The sequence below is a fragment of the Eptatretus burgeri genome, chromosome 4 (assembly GCF_056783735.1).
Source record: "Eptatretus burgeri isolate ZD-2024b chromosome 4, Ebu_testis_v1, whole genome shotgun sequence".
NCBI classification, from domain to species: domain Eukaryota; kingdom Metazoa; phylum Chordata; class Myxini; order Myxiniformes; family Myxinidae; genus Eptatretus; species Eptatretus burgeri.
In genome coordinates, this window is record NC_140964.1 from 92,737,787 (window position 1) to 92,749,960 (window position 12,174).

A 12,174-nucleotide genomic window follows, 5' to 3' on the forward strand; every position below is an offset into this window, starting at 1 on the left:
TTTTCGAGATCAGATCAAAGATGGCCAACTGGTGTCGAGATCAGATCAAAGATGGCCGACTGGTGGCTATTTTATTACATAAATGTGTCCCCAACCATTTCTCGCACATGCATGGTCCGATTTTGTTCAAACTTGGCACAAGCACAGGACACAATGGCAAACACGTGCCCCTCACTTTATTTTGCGATGTCGTCAAAGATGGCCAACTGATAGACTGGCAGCCATTTTAGTCGTACATAAATATGGGCTATCCCTTTCACTCCAAACAGCAAAATTACTAAAACAGGGGTTATGACATTTTATGTCTTTTATACTTGTTATTTGTAGAACCTGTTCTGTACTTGGGGGGTTTCATTGTTGTTGTTTTTTTTTCCTGAATGAGTAGTGCTGCTGCAAAACTCACAAAGTTAATTTCTTTCAGGGGTGCCGATTTGAATCTTTTTAAAATTATTATTAAGATTTGCTTGGTTTGTTGATTGGTATTCTTGTGCGTTTATTATTATGTAGTCAAATTAGTCGTGGTCTTTCTTCAGTTTGTGTCATTTCACTTTCTCTCTCTTATTAGCCAGCTCCTCTTGCAGATCACATTGTTCCTAATCATCCTCCTCATCCTCTAACCATTTCCTTTTGTCCTTCTGCCCATTATAATCTTTCTTCATCTGTTTTCTATGTGTGTGCTGCAGCCATGAATCGGTCTCCTCAACCACCCATCCCTACGCTTCAAATGCAAAGCACGTTCTGCAAGGGACGACATCCTCCCTGCCTTCAGCATTTCAGCCTTCATTGATTTTTTTATTTTTTTTTTTGCTGTCCTGCTTAGGTCTTTCTTTTAAGACAGGCAGCAACGTTCTAGGTTTCCGATTTGATGCAGGGCTCTGCCTCTTTTTGGGGAAGGTGTAGCTGTTTATCTTAAGGCCCGGTCACACCTTGACGTTTTAGCCAGCGATGGCAACGTATTAAAATTTATGTAAAACGCTGGCTTACGTTGAACGTTTGATGTTTTTTTTTAAGATTCGGACGTATTCATAGCGACTTGGTCTTATGTATAACGCATTGGTAACGGACACAGAACGTTTCGTTGTGTTATAGATAACTTATACCAACGAATGCTGAACCTGTTGTCGGCCTACACAACCGATGCCCAACGATAGTCTAACTTAGGCATAGCGCGTTGCACGCATCGCCGACGATGTCGTGACGTAGCCCATTAAAAGGCTGACGCACAACGATTCGAATCATAACTGCCGTAGAAATGGAAGTGTCAACATCGCGGTCACACCTTGGCGATCTTGCCAGCATATGCCGACCTAAGAAAAATGTGTCTAAAACGTTGGGGCACGTCAAATACGGTATGAGTAAGTTTGGTATACGTGAGTAGAACGCTAAAGTACGCTATCATACGTCGTAGTAAGTAGAGTACGTCAAGAAATTTTAAACATGTTCAAAATTTGACGACGTACTCGGCGTATGACACACGTTCCGCATGCGATGGGGATAAGTTTTACACACGATATGTGGACGCTTACACACGTCCACAAAGGCTACTTATAAGCTACTCATAAGTCGAAACACGTCGCGGTAATGTCTTTTTTACGCGAAACTTATTTCTAACTTATGTTTGACGTGCTTTGAACCAATTCTTTACGTAGTCCCAACACACATCGACGTATGTAGACGTATTCCAAAGACGTCTTCCGGTCGACAAAAAAAAATAAATGAACGTGTTTCTAACTTACAACTGCCATTTAAAGACGTGTTCCCAGCAGTTGTGGGAATTGATATATAAAAATGCTGCTCATAAAAGGGGAACCCAACAGTGTTTTCGAGTCCTTTTTGAGTCGATGTCCATGTCAGCAGTATCAGTATCAGTATCAGTATCGGTATTAGTATTAGTATTAGTAGTAGTTTGTTCATGTTGGCAGTAGTAGGTGAGTGTGAGGGGGAGGGTGTGGGTTATGATGGATCGTCCTTGCGTCTGCGTGTCCACGGGTAGGAGACATCTTTTCACCATTGTTCGAAGTTCTTCTCGGCTAATTTTTATGGGGCTTTTTCAACAATGAGCTATGGCTTGTTTTTACGATTTAGGTCTATTCATAACGGGTTGGACAAATGCACAATGAACTAATAATGTGCATAGAGCGCTTTGATTACTTATAGATACGATATACCAACGAATAATTATCGTGAAGCCGGCGTTCACAAACTATGCCCAACGATAGCCTAACTTATCCATATCGTGCGGCAGTTTATCTTTGCCGGTGACGTAGGGTTTGCTATTCATAGGCTGCCACTCAACGATTTGAATGGCTGCATCTCCACTATTGAAAGTAGACGCTTGCGCTCAACAATTGGATTTTTTTACACTCAACGACTTTTAAACGGGACCACTCAACTATTTTCATTGTTTACAATGAACGATTTAAATTGCTGTCACTCGCCTTTGTTTTTTGACGCTGGGGTTTGGAAATTTGAAGCGTTTCTTCTGAACGTGTTAAAACGCTCAAACTCGACTATTTTAAATAGACGCTGCCGATGGACAATTGGAATCATAGCCAAGCTAGACATCGAAGTGTGAACATCCTCGTCATGCCAAAGAAATGTTTGAAGAATGCTGCAAATAAGTGTCCTGGCCGTGGCCGTGGACGCTGACGCAAGGACGATCCATAATACCGACGTCTTTCAGCCTATGAGTAACTTAAAAGTAACGTCTGTCGATGTGTGGCAACGATCGCGTAACGTGCCAACAACACGTTAATCATAGGTTAGAAATACGTTTCGGGTACGCTAAACATTACCTCGGCGTGTCTCAACTTATGATTAACTTACAAGTAGCATGTGTTGACGTCTGTCAACGATCGCAGACCATGCATACAACTTGTGGCCAGCGTAGCAGAACGTGTGAGTCATACGCCGGCATACGTCGTGAAATTTCAAGCATGAAAAAATTTGAGGACAACCGAAAAGTACAACGTTTAAAGCCAACGTACAACGATGTATGGCAGTGTTTTTCAGCGTGCTCTCAATGTTATCAAAACTTACCCATAACGTATTCAACGTGTGCCAGCGTTTTAGACAAAATATTCAAAAATCGGCATACGTTGGCTAAAACGTCAAGGTGTGACCGGGCCTTTAGCAGGACATACATTGACTGCCTGGTGTGTCCACACAGACTTTACAGTGCATTCTCTGTAAGAGGCCTGTGACCCTTTGTTCGGAGTTTTTTTGAATGTTCTCTAACACACCCGCCTTGGAGTGCGTCACACACGGGGCTTCCGTTGCACCCTCGTTCCTTCCGGTCTCCACAGTGGCGATTCTCCCATTGCTCACAGTCTCCGAAGACCCACTCAAGGCCTCCTGGGGGCTTCCTCGGCCATTCACACCAAGCGGTATCTCTGCCATGATGATCTCACTGGCATTCGCTTTCTTCTTCCTCTGGGTGCCACCGCACAGACCGTTCATTGTCCCGACTGGGATGTTCACCTCATTGCTTTTCTCGGAGGTGCATATGTTGCTGCTACGATCCATGTGCACCTCTCTCACCTTCGGCTCCATGCAGAAACATCTGTTCAAGCACTGCACATCTCCATTTCGCAAGCGCACCATGCCGTTCCCACATCAGCATGGGATTCCGTTCCATGTCGCCTCTCAATTCCATTCTTGTCTCCTTCTTCGCTACCTCAACTACCTTTTGAGGTCTTGACATCTTTCCTCTTCGGAATGAAGGCACGCGAATCATCACATGTGGGTTCAGGCGGGGGAATCGTCGAGAAGACAGGGAGGGAGAAATGAGGAGTCCTTGCCGTGCCACCATCGTCGGTGTGTGTCTGTCTGTCTGTGTCCAGGGCATAACTTTTTTTTTTACCATTTGAGCTTTTGTCATCAAATTTTCAACAAACCCTTATGAGAATATGGGGAGGAGATATTCATAATTGGGTCAAAATGTCAAAGGGAAAAATCACAGTGAGTGGAAATAAGTCTCAATCGCCTGTCTATCACTGCACTTGTTGATGCAAGACATTTCAGCTTTATTGGGTCACCGAAATAGGTGACCCTTATTGTCAGTAATTCTGTCTGTTTGTTTGGATGTTTGTTCATTTGTAATCAGCATAATTGGTAGTAAACGTGGGCGCATTCTGACCAAACTCGGGTGGTCGGTACATCTTATGACTTAGTGCTTTGGAAATTGTGATGGTTGCTCGGGATGCTTTGGTTCCCTAGCAACAACCGAAAAACCTTCAAAAATCGGTACTGTTCACGCGAAATCAACTCCGAAAGCCATTATCCCACGTAGGGTTATGAAATTTGGCACGAATGATCCACAGGTGATGCTCTACCAAATATATTCCAGTTTTTGTGATATATGGAATACTTTACCCTCAGCGCCCCCTACAATTAGGGTATGCGTGAAAATTGGCGAAAATTGAAGGCCCCCTAGCGACCAGGTGAGTGCATCGATACGAATGAAAGTTTGCAGGTTCATGGTACTCAATGAGTACGACAACTTTGCCTCAGGACATATTGACCAATTTCGCTGAAGTCAGGGGTCAAAGGTCAATTAGTGCAAAAATCGATAATATGCCAGAGCTGGAGGTGCCTCCGCGCCAAATGCTCCTCCTCCTAGGGTTATGGTCGGATGGTCATGAAAATTCACACTAATCGTCTGGAATACATTGTGCAAAAAACCGGATTTTCAATTTAGATCTTTGTTCACCCACAGCACCCACTCGAACTTTGGGGATTTCCGATTTCAAACCGCATTTTCAGTACTTTTCATTCAAATGGATACCGAGTAGTTATCAGGAGATGGAACTGGATGAGATTTGATATGCATAATCTTAACAATCTAGAGCCCCAGGGGTTATTTTTTTGTTCACCCAGAACATTTTGTGGGCTCTAGAGGGTTAAGGTGATTCCCTATCCGCTATATGATATCCATTTTGCTCTATATCTTATAGTTTCCATGCTCGGCGACACATCGCCGCCTACCGGCTTGTATGTTAACTTAATTTGCAAAATTTCTAAAAAAATGTTTTCACTTTGTCATTTTGGGGTATTTTGTGTCGATCGATGACAAAAAAATTGAAATTTGTTCCATTTTAAATTCAGGCTGTAAAAACAAAATGTAACAAAAGTCGAGGGGTGTGAATACTTTCTGAAGGCACTGTAAGGGTGAAAACTTCAACAATCGGTCACGACCTCTAAATATTCTTCGATGGAGCCGATTTTTTTTGCAGAATTATTTTTTCATCATATGGAACGTTTTGGGGAGGTGCAGCATTAAATAAAATGGAACGCCGAATGTTTGGACCACTCTAATATAGCTCCCTCAACAGTTTGATCACGAGACTCATTAAGTGTTGTATCTGAGAAGAACGAGATTGTTAATTGTGTTTACAGTAACATACAGTATATGGATAAACGTGTTTGAAAACACCAGGCTGCATATGTTACGCTGGAGTAGAGCTAGTTCTATTATAATTGCCACCTATGTTAAGACTTATGTTGTCACATCATAATTTGTTGGGAACCCACAGCAAAATAATACAATTCTTTGAAAAGCAAGTCGATCTGCTTCTTTTGGAATGTAAAATAGTTTCACAGTGAGAATTTAGAAGTGAAAGAAAAACAATCCTGGTGCTTGTGCGTGCACAGGCACACAAGAGGACAGACTGACCGACCTGTAGTTCCTTCATCTCCCTCTCAAGACGGATCCTTTCAGAAGCCTCTGCCTCAAGCTCCTGTGAAGTGGACTCGGCCGCAGTTCGTTCATCACTGAGTTCGGCAGTCAGCTCTGCCAGCTGTGCAAGGTTCATACACTTTAGCATGCACACAAAACTACTTCACAATCACAATAACACCAATGTATCAATTCACACTGCATTTGCAACACCATTCCATTTTGTTATTCTCTTGTGAGATTGTGCAACCTGTGATGATGCGAAGGGCTTTGTTTTGCATGGTATGTCGGGTGTTGAGATGTGTGTTTGACAGACTGGAGGCCCAAGATGAGCTGGCATTGTTAATGACTGATCTGTTTATTGTTAATGGCATAGTTAATGAATGTACTGTTTGTATATTAGTGATGTTGTTTCTTTGAGGTGTCTGAAGTCGGTGCCTGCGAGAACCCCAAGTGCGTTCAGCCTGGGTGTGCATGTTTGTTTGTTTTTAAATGTTTGTCATGTGATCTGAGAATGACATGGATGTGTTAAAAGTGATGCTGAGTGTGAGAGAGAGAGAGAGATAGAGATAGAGATAGAGATAGAGATAGAGATAGAGATAGAGATAGAGATAGAGATAGAGATAGAGATAGAGATAGAGATAGAGATAGAGATAGAGATAGAGATAGAGATAGAGATAGAGATAGAGATAGAGATAGAGATAGAGATAGAGATAGAGATAGAGATAGAGATAGAGATAGAGATAGAGATAGAGATAGAGATAGAGATAGAGATAGAGATAGAGATAGAGATAGAGATAGAGATAGAGATAGAGATAGAGATAGAGATAGAGATAGAGATAGAGACAGAGACAGAGACAGAGACAGAGACAGAGACAGAGACAGAGACAGAGACAGAGACAGAGACAGAGACAGAGACAGAGACAGAGACAGAGACAGAGACAGAGACAGAGACAGAGACAGAGACAGAGACAGAGACAGAGACAGAGACAGAGACAGAGACAGAGAGAGAGAGAGAGAGAGAGACAGAGAGAGAGACAGAGACAGAGACAGAGACAGAGACAGAGACAGAGACAGAGACAGAGAGAGAGAGAGAGAGAGAGCAGATAGGGATGTTGTTCAGTGTGATGTGTGGTGCAGCATTAAGTTCCTTGGCGTAATTTGTTAGTTGAAGGGGTGACTACTGAATTTGAGTTGGCTACTTTCAGTCTGTTGATGGTGAGCCAAGTTTATAGGGTGCTGAGGAAGGTTTGAGTTGTGCTGTGGCAGTGTTGATGTTGCTTTGAGTAGAGATAATGATTGTATTGTCCGCATATGAGGCTATTTGTATGTTCTCGGGTGGTTGTGGAATGTCTTACTTGAACAGATTAAAGAGTGTGGGGGAGAGGTCTGAACCTTGAGGGATTGTGTTCGGAAAGAATTGTGTGCGTGATGACTTGCCATTAAAAAATTATGAATTATTGTCTACATCAGGGGTCTCCAACCTGCGGCCCGCGGGGCACATGCAGCCCCTCAGACGGATTTATGCGCCTGGGGTGCCATGTTAAGTTTACATTAAAATGTGGCCCGCGATACTGCCAATTTGTCAGGGTCAATGATCAAAGCGTTCTGTAATTTTTATTATGATTTTGATTCATATTAGACACGTGTTTTTAACACGATTATTCATTTATCATATTCGTTGGCAAGAAAAATATATTCAGCACGAATTTTTGTTTAAATTTCCGCATATTAATTATATTTTTTAAATTTCATTTTAAAAACTATTTCATTAAACATTTTATTTAAACGTTTTATTTCATTTTAAAAACTATTTCATTAAACATTTTATTGAAACGTTTTTTATTTCAAATTTTTTCAGAAAACATGGCTTCCAAACTGACGAAGAAGCGAAAGATCAACGCCGAGAACCGTGTCTTCAATCCTGAATGGACACATCGGTACTTCTTCATTGAGCGTCGAGGGAAGTGCGTTTGCCTCATCTGCAACGACACTGTTGGAGTCTTCAAAGAGTTCAACGTGAAGCGGCACTTCAACACCAGTCACGCTGACAATTCCGCCGAGATGCCTGCCGACAAAAGGACGTCCGAGATTGCGAAGAGGACTGCAAATTACGAGCGGCAGACCACAATGTTCATCAAGATTTCATCACCAAGCACCCAGAACATTCGCGCCTGCTATGAGGTGTCCCTCCTCCTTGCCCAGCACCTGAAGCCATTCTCGGAAGGGGACTTCGTGAAGTCTTGCATGTTAGCCACCGTGGACGCCATTTGCCCCGAGACGAAGGATGCCTTCTCCAAGCTCAGTCTCTCAGCATCCACAGTTACTCGCCGCCGACGTGAGGTGCACGCTCTCTCAGATTCTTCTCGTTGGCTGTAGATGAGAGTACTGATGTCCGGGACACGGCCCAGCTCTCCGTCTTCCTTCGGATAATAATAAATAATAATAATAATAATAAATAAGATTTGGCATTAATGTTTTGCAGTTAATGACAGAATGGAGGTCTTAGAAGAATTCCTGGAAATTATCCCCATGAAAGGTACAACCACAGGTGCTGACGTCCTTGAAGCCCTACTGCCCTGCTTTGATCGTTTTGGACTCGATCTCTCCTGCCTCTCAGCCATCACGATAGACGGCGCTCCTGCCATGGTTGGCTCGGAAAAGGGTTTTGCAACCCTTCTGAAGAAGCATTGTGCAGCATTGGGTCACACACAACAGATCAAGTGCCTTCACTGCATTGTTCACCAGGAGGCCCTGTGTGCTAAGTCCGCATTGATGAAGGAAGTCATGGGAGTTGTCGTGAAGGTGGTCAACTTCATCATATCCAGGGGTCTCAACCACCGCCAGTTCAGAGATTTTCTTGAGGCTGCCAAGGCACAAAACGGGGATCTTCTCTACCATTGCGAGGTCCGTTGGCTCAGCCATGGGACCAAGCTTGCCAGAGTCTTTGACCTTAGGGAGGAGATTGCCTCCTTCCTCAACTCCAAGAACAACCCATACATAGAGTTTTCTGACCCTGATTGATTTTCACGACTGGCCTTCTTGACTGATCTTTTTCACCATCTGAATGAGCTGAACCTGCAGCTTCAAGGAAGAGGTCTCCTCGTCACCGAAATGTTTGCCCGCCTCAACGCCTTCGAGCTCAAATTGCACCTTTGGGAGTCTCAGCTGGGCAAGGGGGACTTCACACACTTCCCTCGCCTGAAGTCCTGTGAGTTGCGTGATGCACCTGACTGCCACCAGCACAATCGGTTGCCTCAGGGTCGAGTTCGCTGCCCGTTTCAAGGATCTCAGATCGCACAGCCAGCAGTTCCAGTTGTTTTCTTTGCAATTTGATGTTGACTGCGACGCTGCCCCTCCTGATGTGTAGATGGAGCTCATCGACCTGCAGTGCTGTGACGATTTGAGGGGTAAATATCTTGCCTCTCCCCTGCTGGATTTTTGGAGCCTCCACATCCTCCCTTCCGGCAATTATCCCAACCTCGTGTGGCTCGCCCTTAACACAGCATCAATATTTGGCTCTACTTACTGTTGCGAGCAGCTCTTCAGTCACATGAAGCTGCTCAAAAACCAGACGCGTGCCCAGCTGACGGACGCCCATCTCAATGACGTTCTGGTGCTCTGTGTCCTCCATCAAACCGGACGTTGTAACACTCTCTGCTGGTAAGCAGCACCAGCCATCTCATTGAATGTGCTCGTAAGCCCTTTCATGTAACTATTTTTCTCAATTGTGTTTAGGTTTACATGTACGTTTTCAATAAAAACTGTATTTAACTGTTTTTTCACGTTTTTCGGAATTTAGCATCCTTTTTTGGGGTGCGGCCCTCCGCCCCTCACCACTTTGGTTTTGTGGCCCTCCGCCCAAAAAGGTTGGAGACCCCTGGTCTACATGAAAGGTAGTTGGCCAGCCAGCATTTGGTGTTGTTGAGCATGTTTGTGTTGAGTATTTTGTTTGTGAGTAAGAGTTTTGGGAGTGTGTCAAATGCTTTGCTGATGTCTACTGTGGTGAGAATAGTGCATTTTGGTGTTTTTTCCATTGTTGAAGCCATCAAAGGTGTTTTGTGTGAGGTTTGTGAGGAGAGTGGAGGTGGAGTGGTTTTGTCTGAATCTGTGTTGGGTGTGTGAGAGAGGGATGTGAGGGTTTGTGAGGGTTTGTGAGTGTGAGTATTAGGTGTTCTGCAACTTTGGAGGGTGTGCAAAGAAATGTGATTGGTCTGTAGGAGGCTTCTTTGGTGGGATCCGTTTGGTTTAAAGAGGGTGAATGATTTTGCCTGGTTCCCAAATTTGGGGAATTCTTGAGTGTTGGTAGAAGTTGCTTATATTTTTGAGGGCTGATGTGCCGTGTGCTCCAAGGTGTTTTAAATGTAAATTGGAGATGTCAAGGTTAGTAGCCTGTGAGTTATTGGTGTTTATTATCGTTTTTTGGTGTTTGTGCAGGAAAGCCTGATGTTGGCTTAGTGGTTAGGGTGGTGGCTTGGGATCCCAGGGTCCTGAGTTCAAGCCCCGTTGGCTGCTGAATTAACACCAGGGGGTTCACTCAGCCTGTCATCCTTCCGAGGTTGGCGAAATTATTACCAGTGTACTGGTCCCGGTGTATGCCCCAGTTAGAATAGGTGTACCATATCCCTGTGTGTCGTAAGAGGCGACCAGGTTTGGCATCAGGAAGGGCATCCGACCATAAAACATTGCCTCAAGAAAAAGCCCAACCCCTGCACAGCAGGGAAAAATGGCTGTAAAAACGGTGTTTGTGCGGGAGCGAATGGCGTGATGGTGGTGTCGAGTTGGCAGCTTAGTTTACGTCTTGTAATACTTCTTTCCTCTTTTCTGGGTCCGATATGACTTGAGTTTGCGTAGTGGTCTATGAGGATGTTAGCTTGTTGTTTGTCTGATGGTATGTTGTCTGTGATAGTTATGGCTGCATGTGAGGGTGTTATGCCACTGTTGGAGTTAGTGATGCTGTTTATGGTTTTGTACAAGTGTTTGGTATTGGTCGAGTGGTCTAATGTGCACAGAATGGAGTGCCAGTTTTGTAGGTTATTTCACAGTTATTTTGCTGTTCATTTCTGTGTTACATGTTTGAATCCTTTCTACTATGTCTGGTGTTTTGGGTGTTGTATTTTAAGTTGTCTCGTTGTTTGATGAGGTGTGTGATTTCTGACGTGTAGTTGGGGTTGTATTTTTTGATATTGCTCTTTCGAATGTATCTAGTAGCAGCAGTTGTGATAATCATATTGAACTGCTTGATGTGGATGTTAATGTTTGTGATGATGTTATTGTTGAGTCGTTGGAATTCTTGTTCAGTGTCATGCACAAAGTTATCACAAATCGCATTTTTGTAATTGGTGAATATTTTGATTTTGTTTACATTGAGGTCAATAGCTGCATTTATGGTAATGATGACAGGTAGGTGATATGAAGGGAGTTGTTGCACTGTTCTCCACTGTGGTTGTGGTGCAAAGTGATGGAGAACAGAATGTTATGTCTGGTGATGAGTTATTGTAAGCAGCTTGATGGTGTGTGTGTGTGTGTGTGTGTGTGTGTGTGTGTGTGTGTGTGTGTGTGTGTGTGTGTGTGTGTGTGTGTGTGTGTGTGTGTGTGTGTGTGTGTGTGTGTGTGTGTGTGTGTGTGTGTGTGTGTGTGTTTTGGTCTGGATCATTCAATACAAGTAACAAATTTAGTTGTGTGGCAATGGTTTGGCCTCTTGTGTTTGGTGCACCAAGCTGTGTTTGGCATTGAAGTCCCCTCAAATGGTGGTGTTTGGGAGAGAGCAAAGGTTCTGTAGGTGCAGTGAGTATTTGGTTGGCACAGTGGGGGATGTGTCTGGTGGTATGCAAATGTTTATGATGTTTGTGTATGCTTTGTTACCAGTTTTGATTTTGAAAGCTTGAAGTTCAAGTGTGTTATCTGGTGGTAGAAGTACTTTTGTCTTGTGTGATATCTGAGTATCAAATTGAATTGTGAATGTATGTGATGAAGCCTCCACCTCTGGTGTTCGGTTTGTCGGAGCATACCGGTGCATAGTTGCGGATCGTTGGTGTTTTGTTTTTGTTGTGCGATTTGGTTTCTTGTATGATTGCTATACGAACGTTGTTTGGGAGAATGAAGGGTTTAAGTTGTTAAGTTGCATGGCCTTGCTGATGAGGCTGTCTGTGTTGTATTGGAGGATATTAAGGTTACGTTTGCATTTCAGGAGTTGAGGTAGTCGGGGCCCAGGGTTGGTTTCTATGTCTCCGGCTATAATGAGGAGAAAGAGGAGGGCTGCCGGAGGGAGGTCACTCCCCAAAGAAGACAAAAAGAAAGAAACGTTTGTTGTAGATATGTGATGCATGTGTGGGTGTGATGTGTGGTGTTTGAGGGTTTGTGTGTGAGGTGCTTGTGTGGAACATGAGAGGGAGTGGACCAGTACATGGGGACTGATCTGAGCTCTGACCGTGACCACGCTGCCCCACCGAATCAGGGCTTACCGATTGTTTTTAAAAATTTAAAAATTACCGATT

The 12,174-nt window shown here is 43.8% G+C and overlaps 1 protein-coding gene across 9 annotated transcripts in view; it reads right to left on the reverse strand.

Annotated features, from left to right (window-relative positions):
* Positions 1-12,174, reverse strand: part of MYO18A (myosin XVIIIA) — a 380,371-nt gene that overhangs the window by 268,315 nt on the left and 99,882 nt on the right. For all 9 annotated transcript variants that reach the window (XR_015057662.1, XM_085879337.1, XM_085879342.1 and 6 more), the window contains one exon: positions 5,679-5,798. Coding sequence is in view for 8 of the 9 variants with exons in the window: in XM_085879337.1 (XP_085735463.1) it covers positions 5,679-5,798 (120 nt within the window). In the remaining variant the exon portion in view is untranslated. The remainder of the gene's footprint in view (positions 1-5,678; positions 5,799-12,174) is intronic.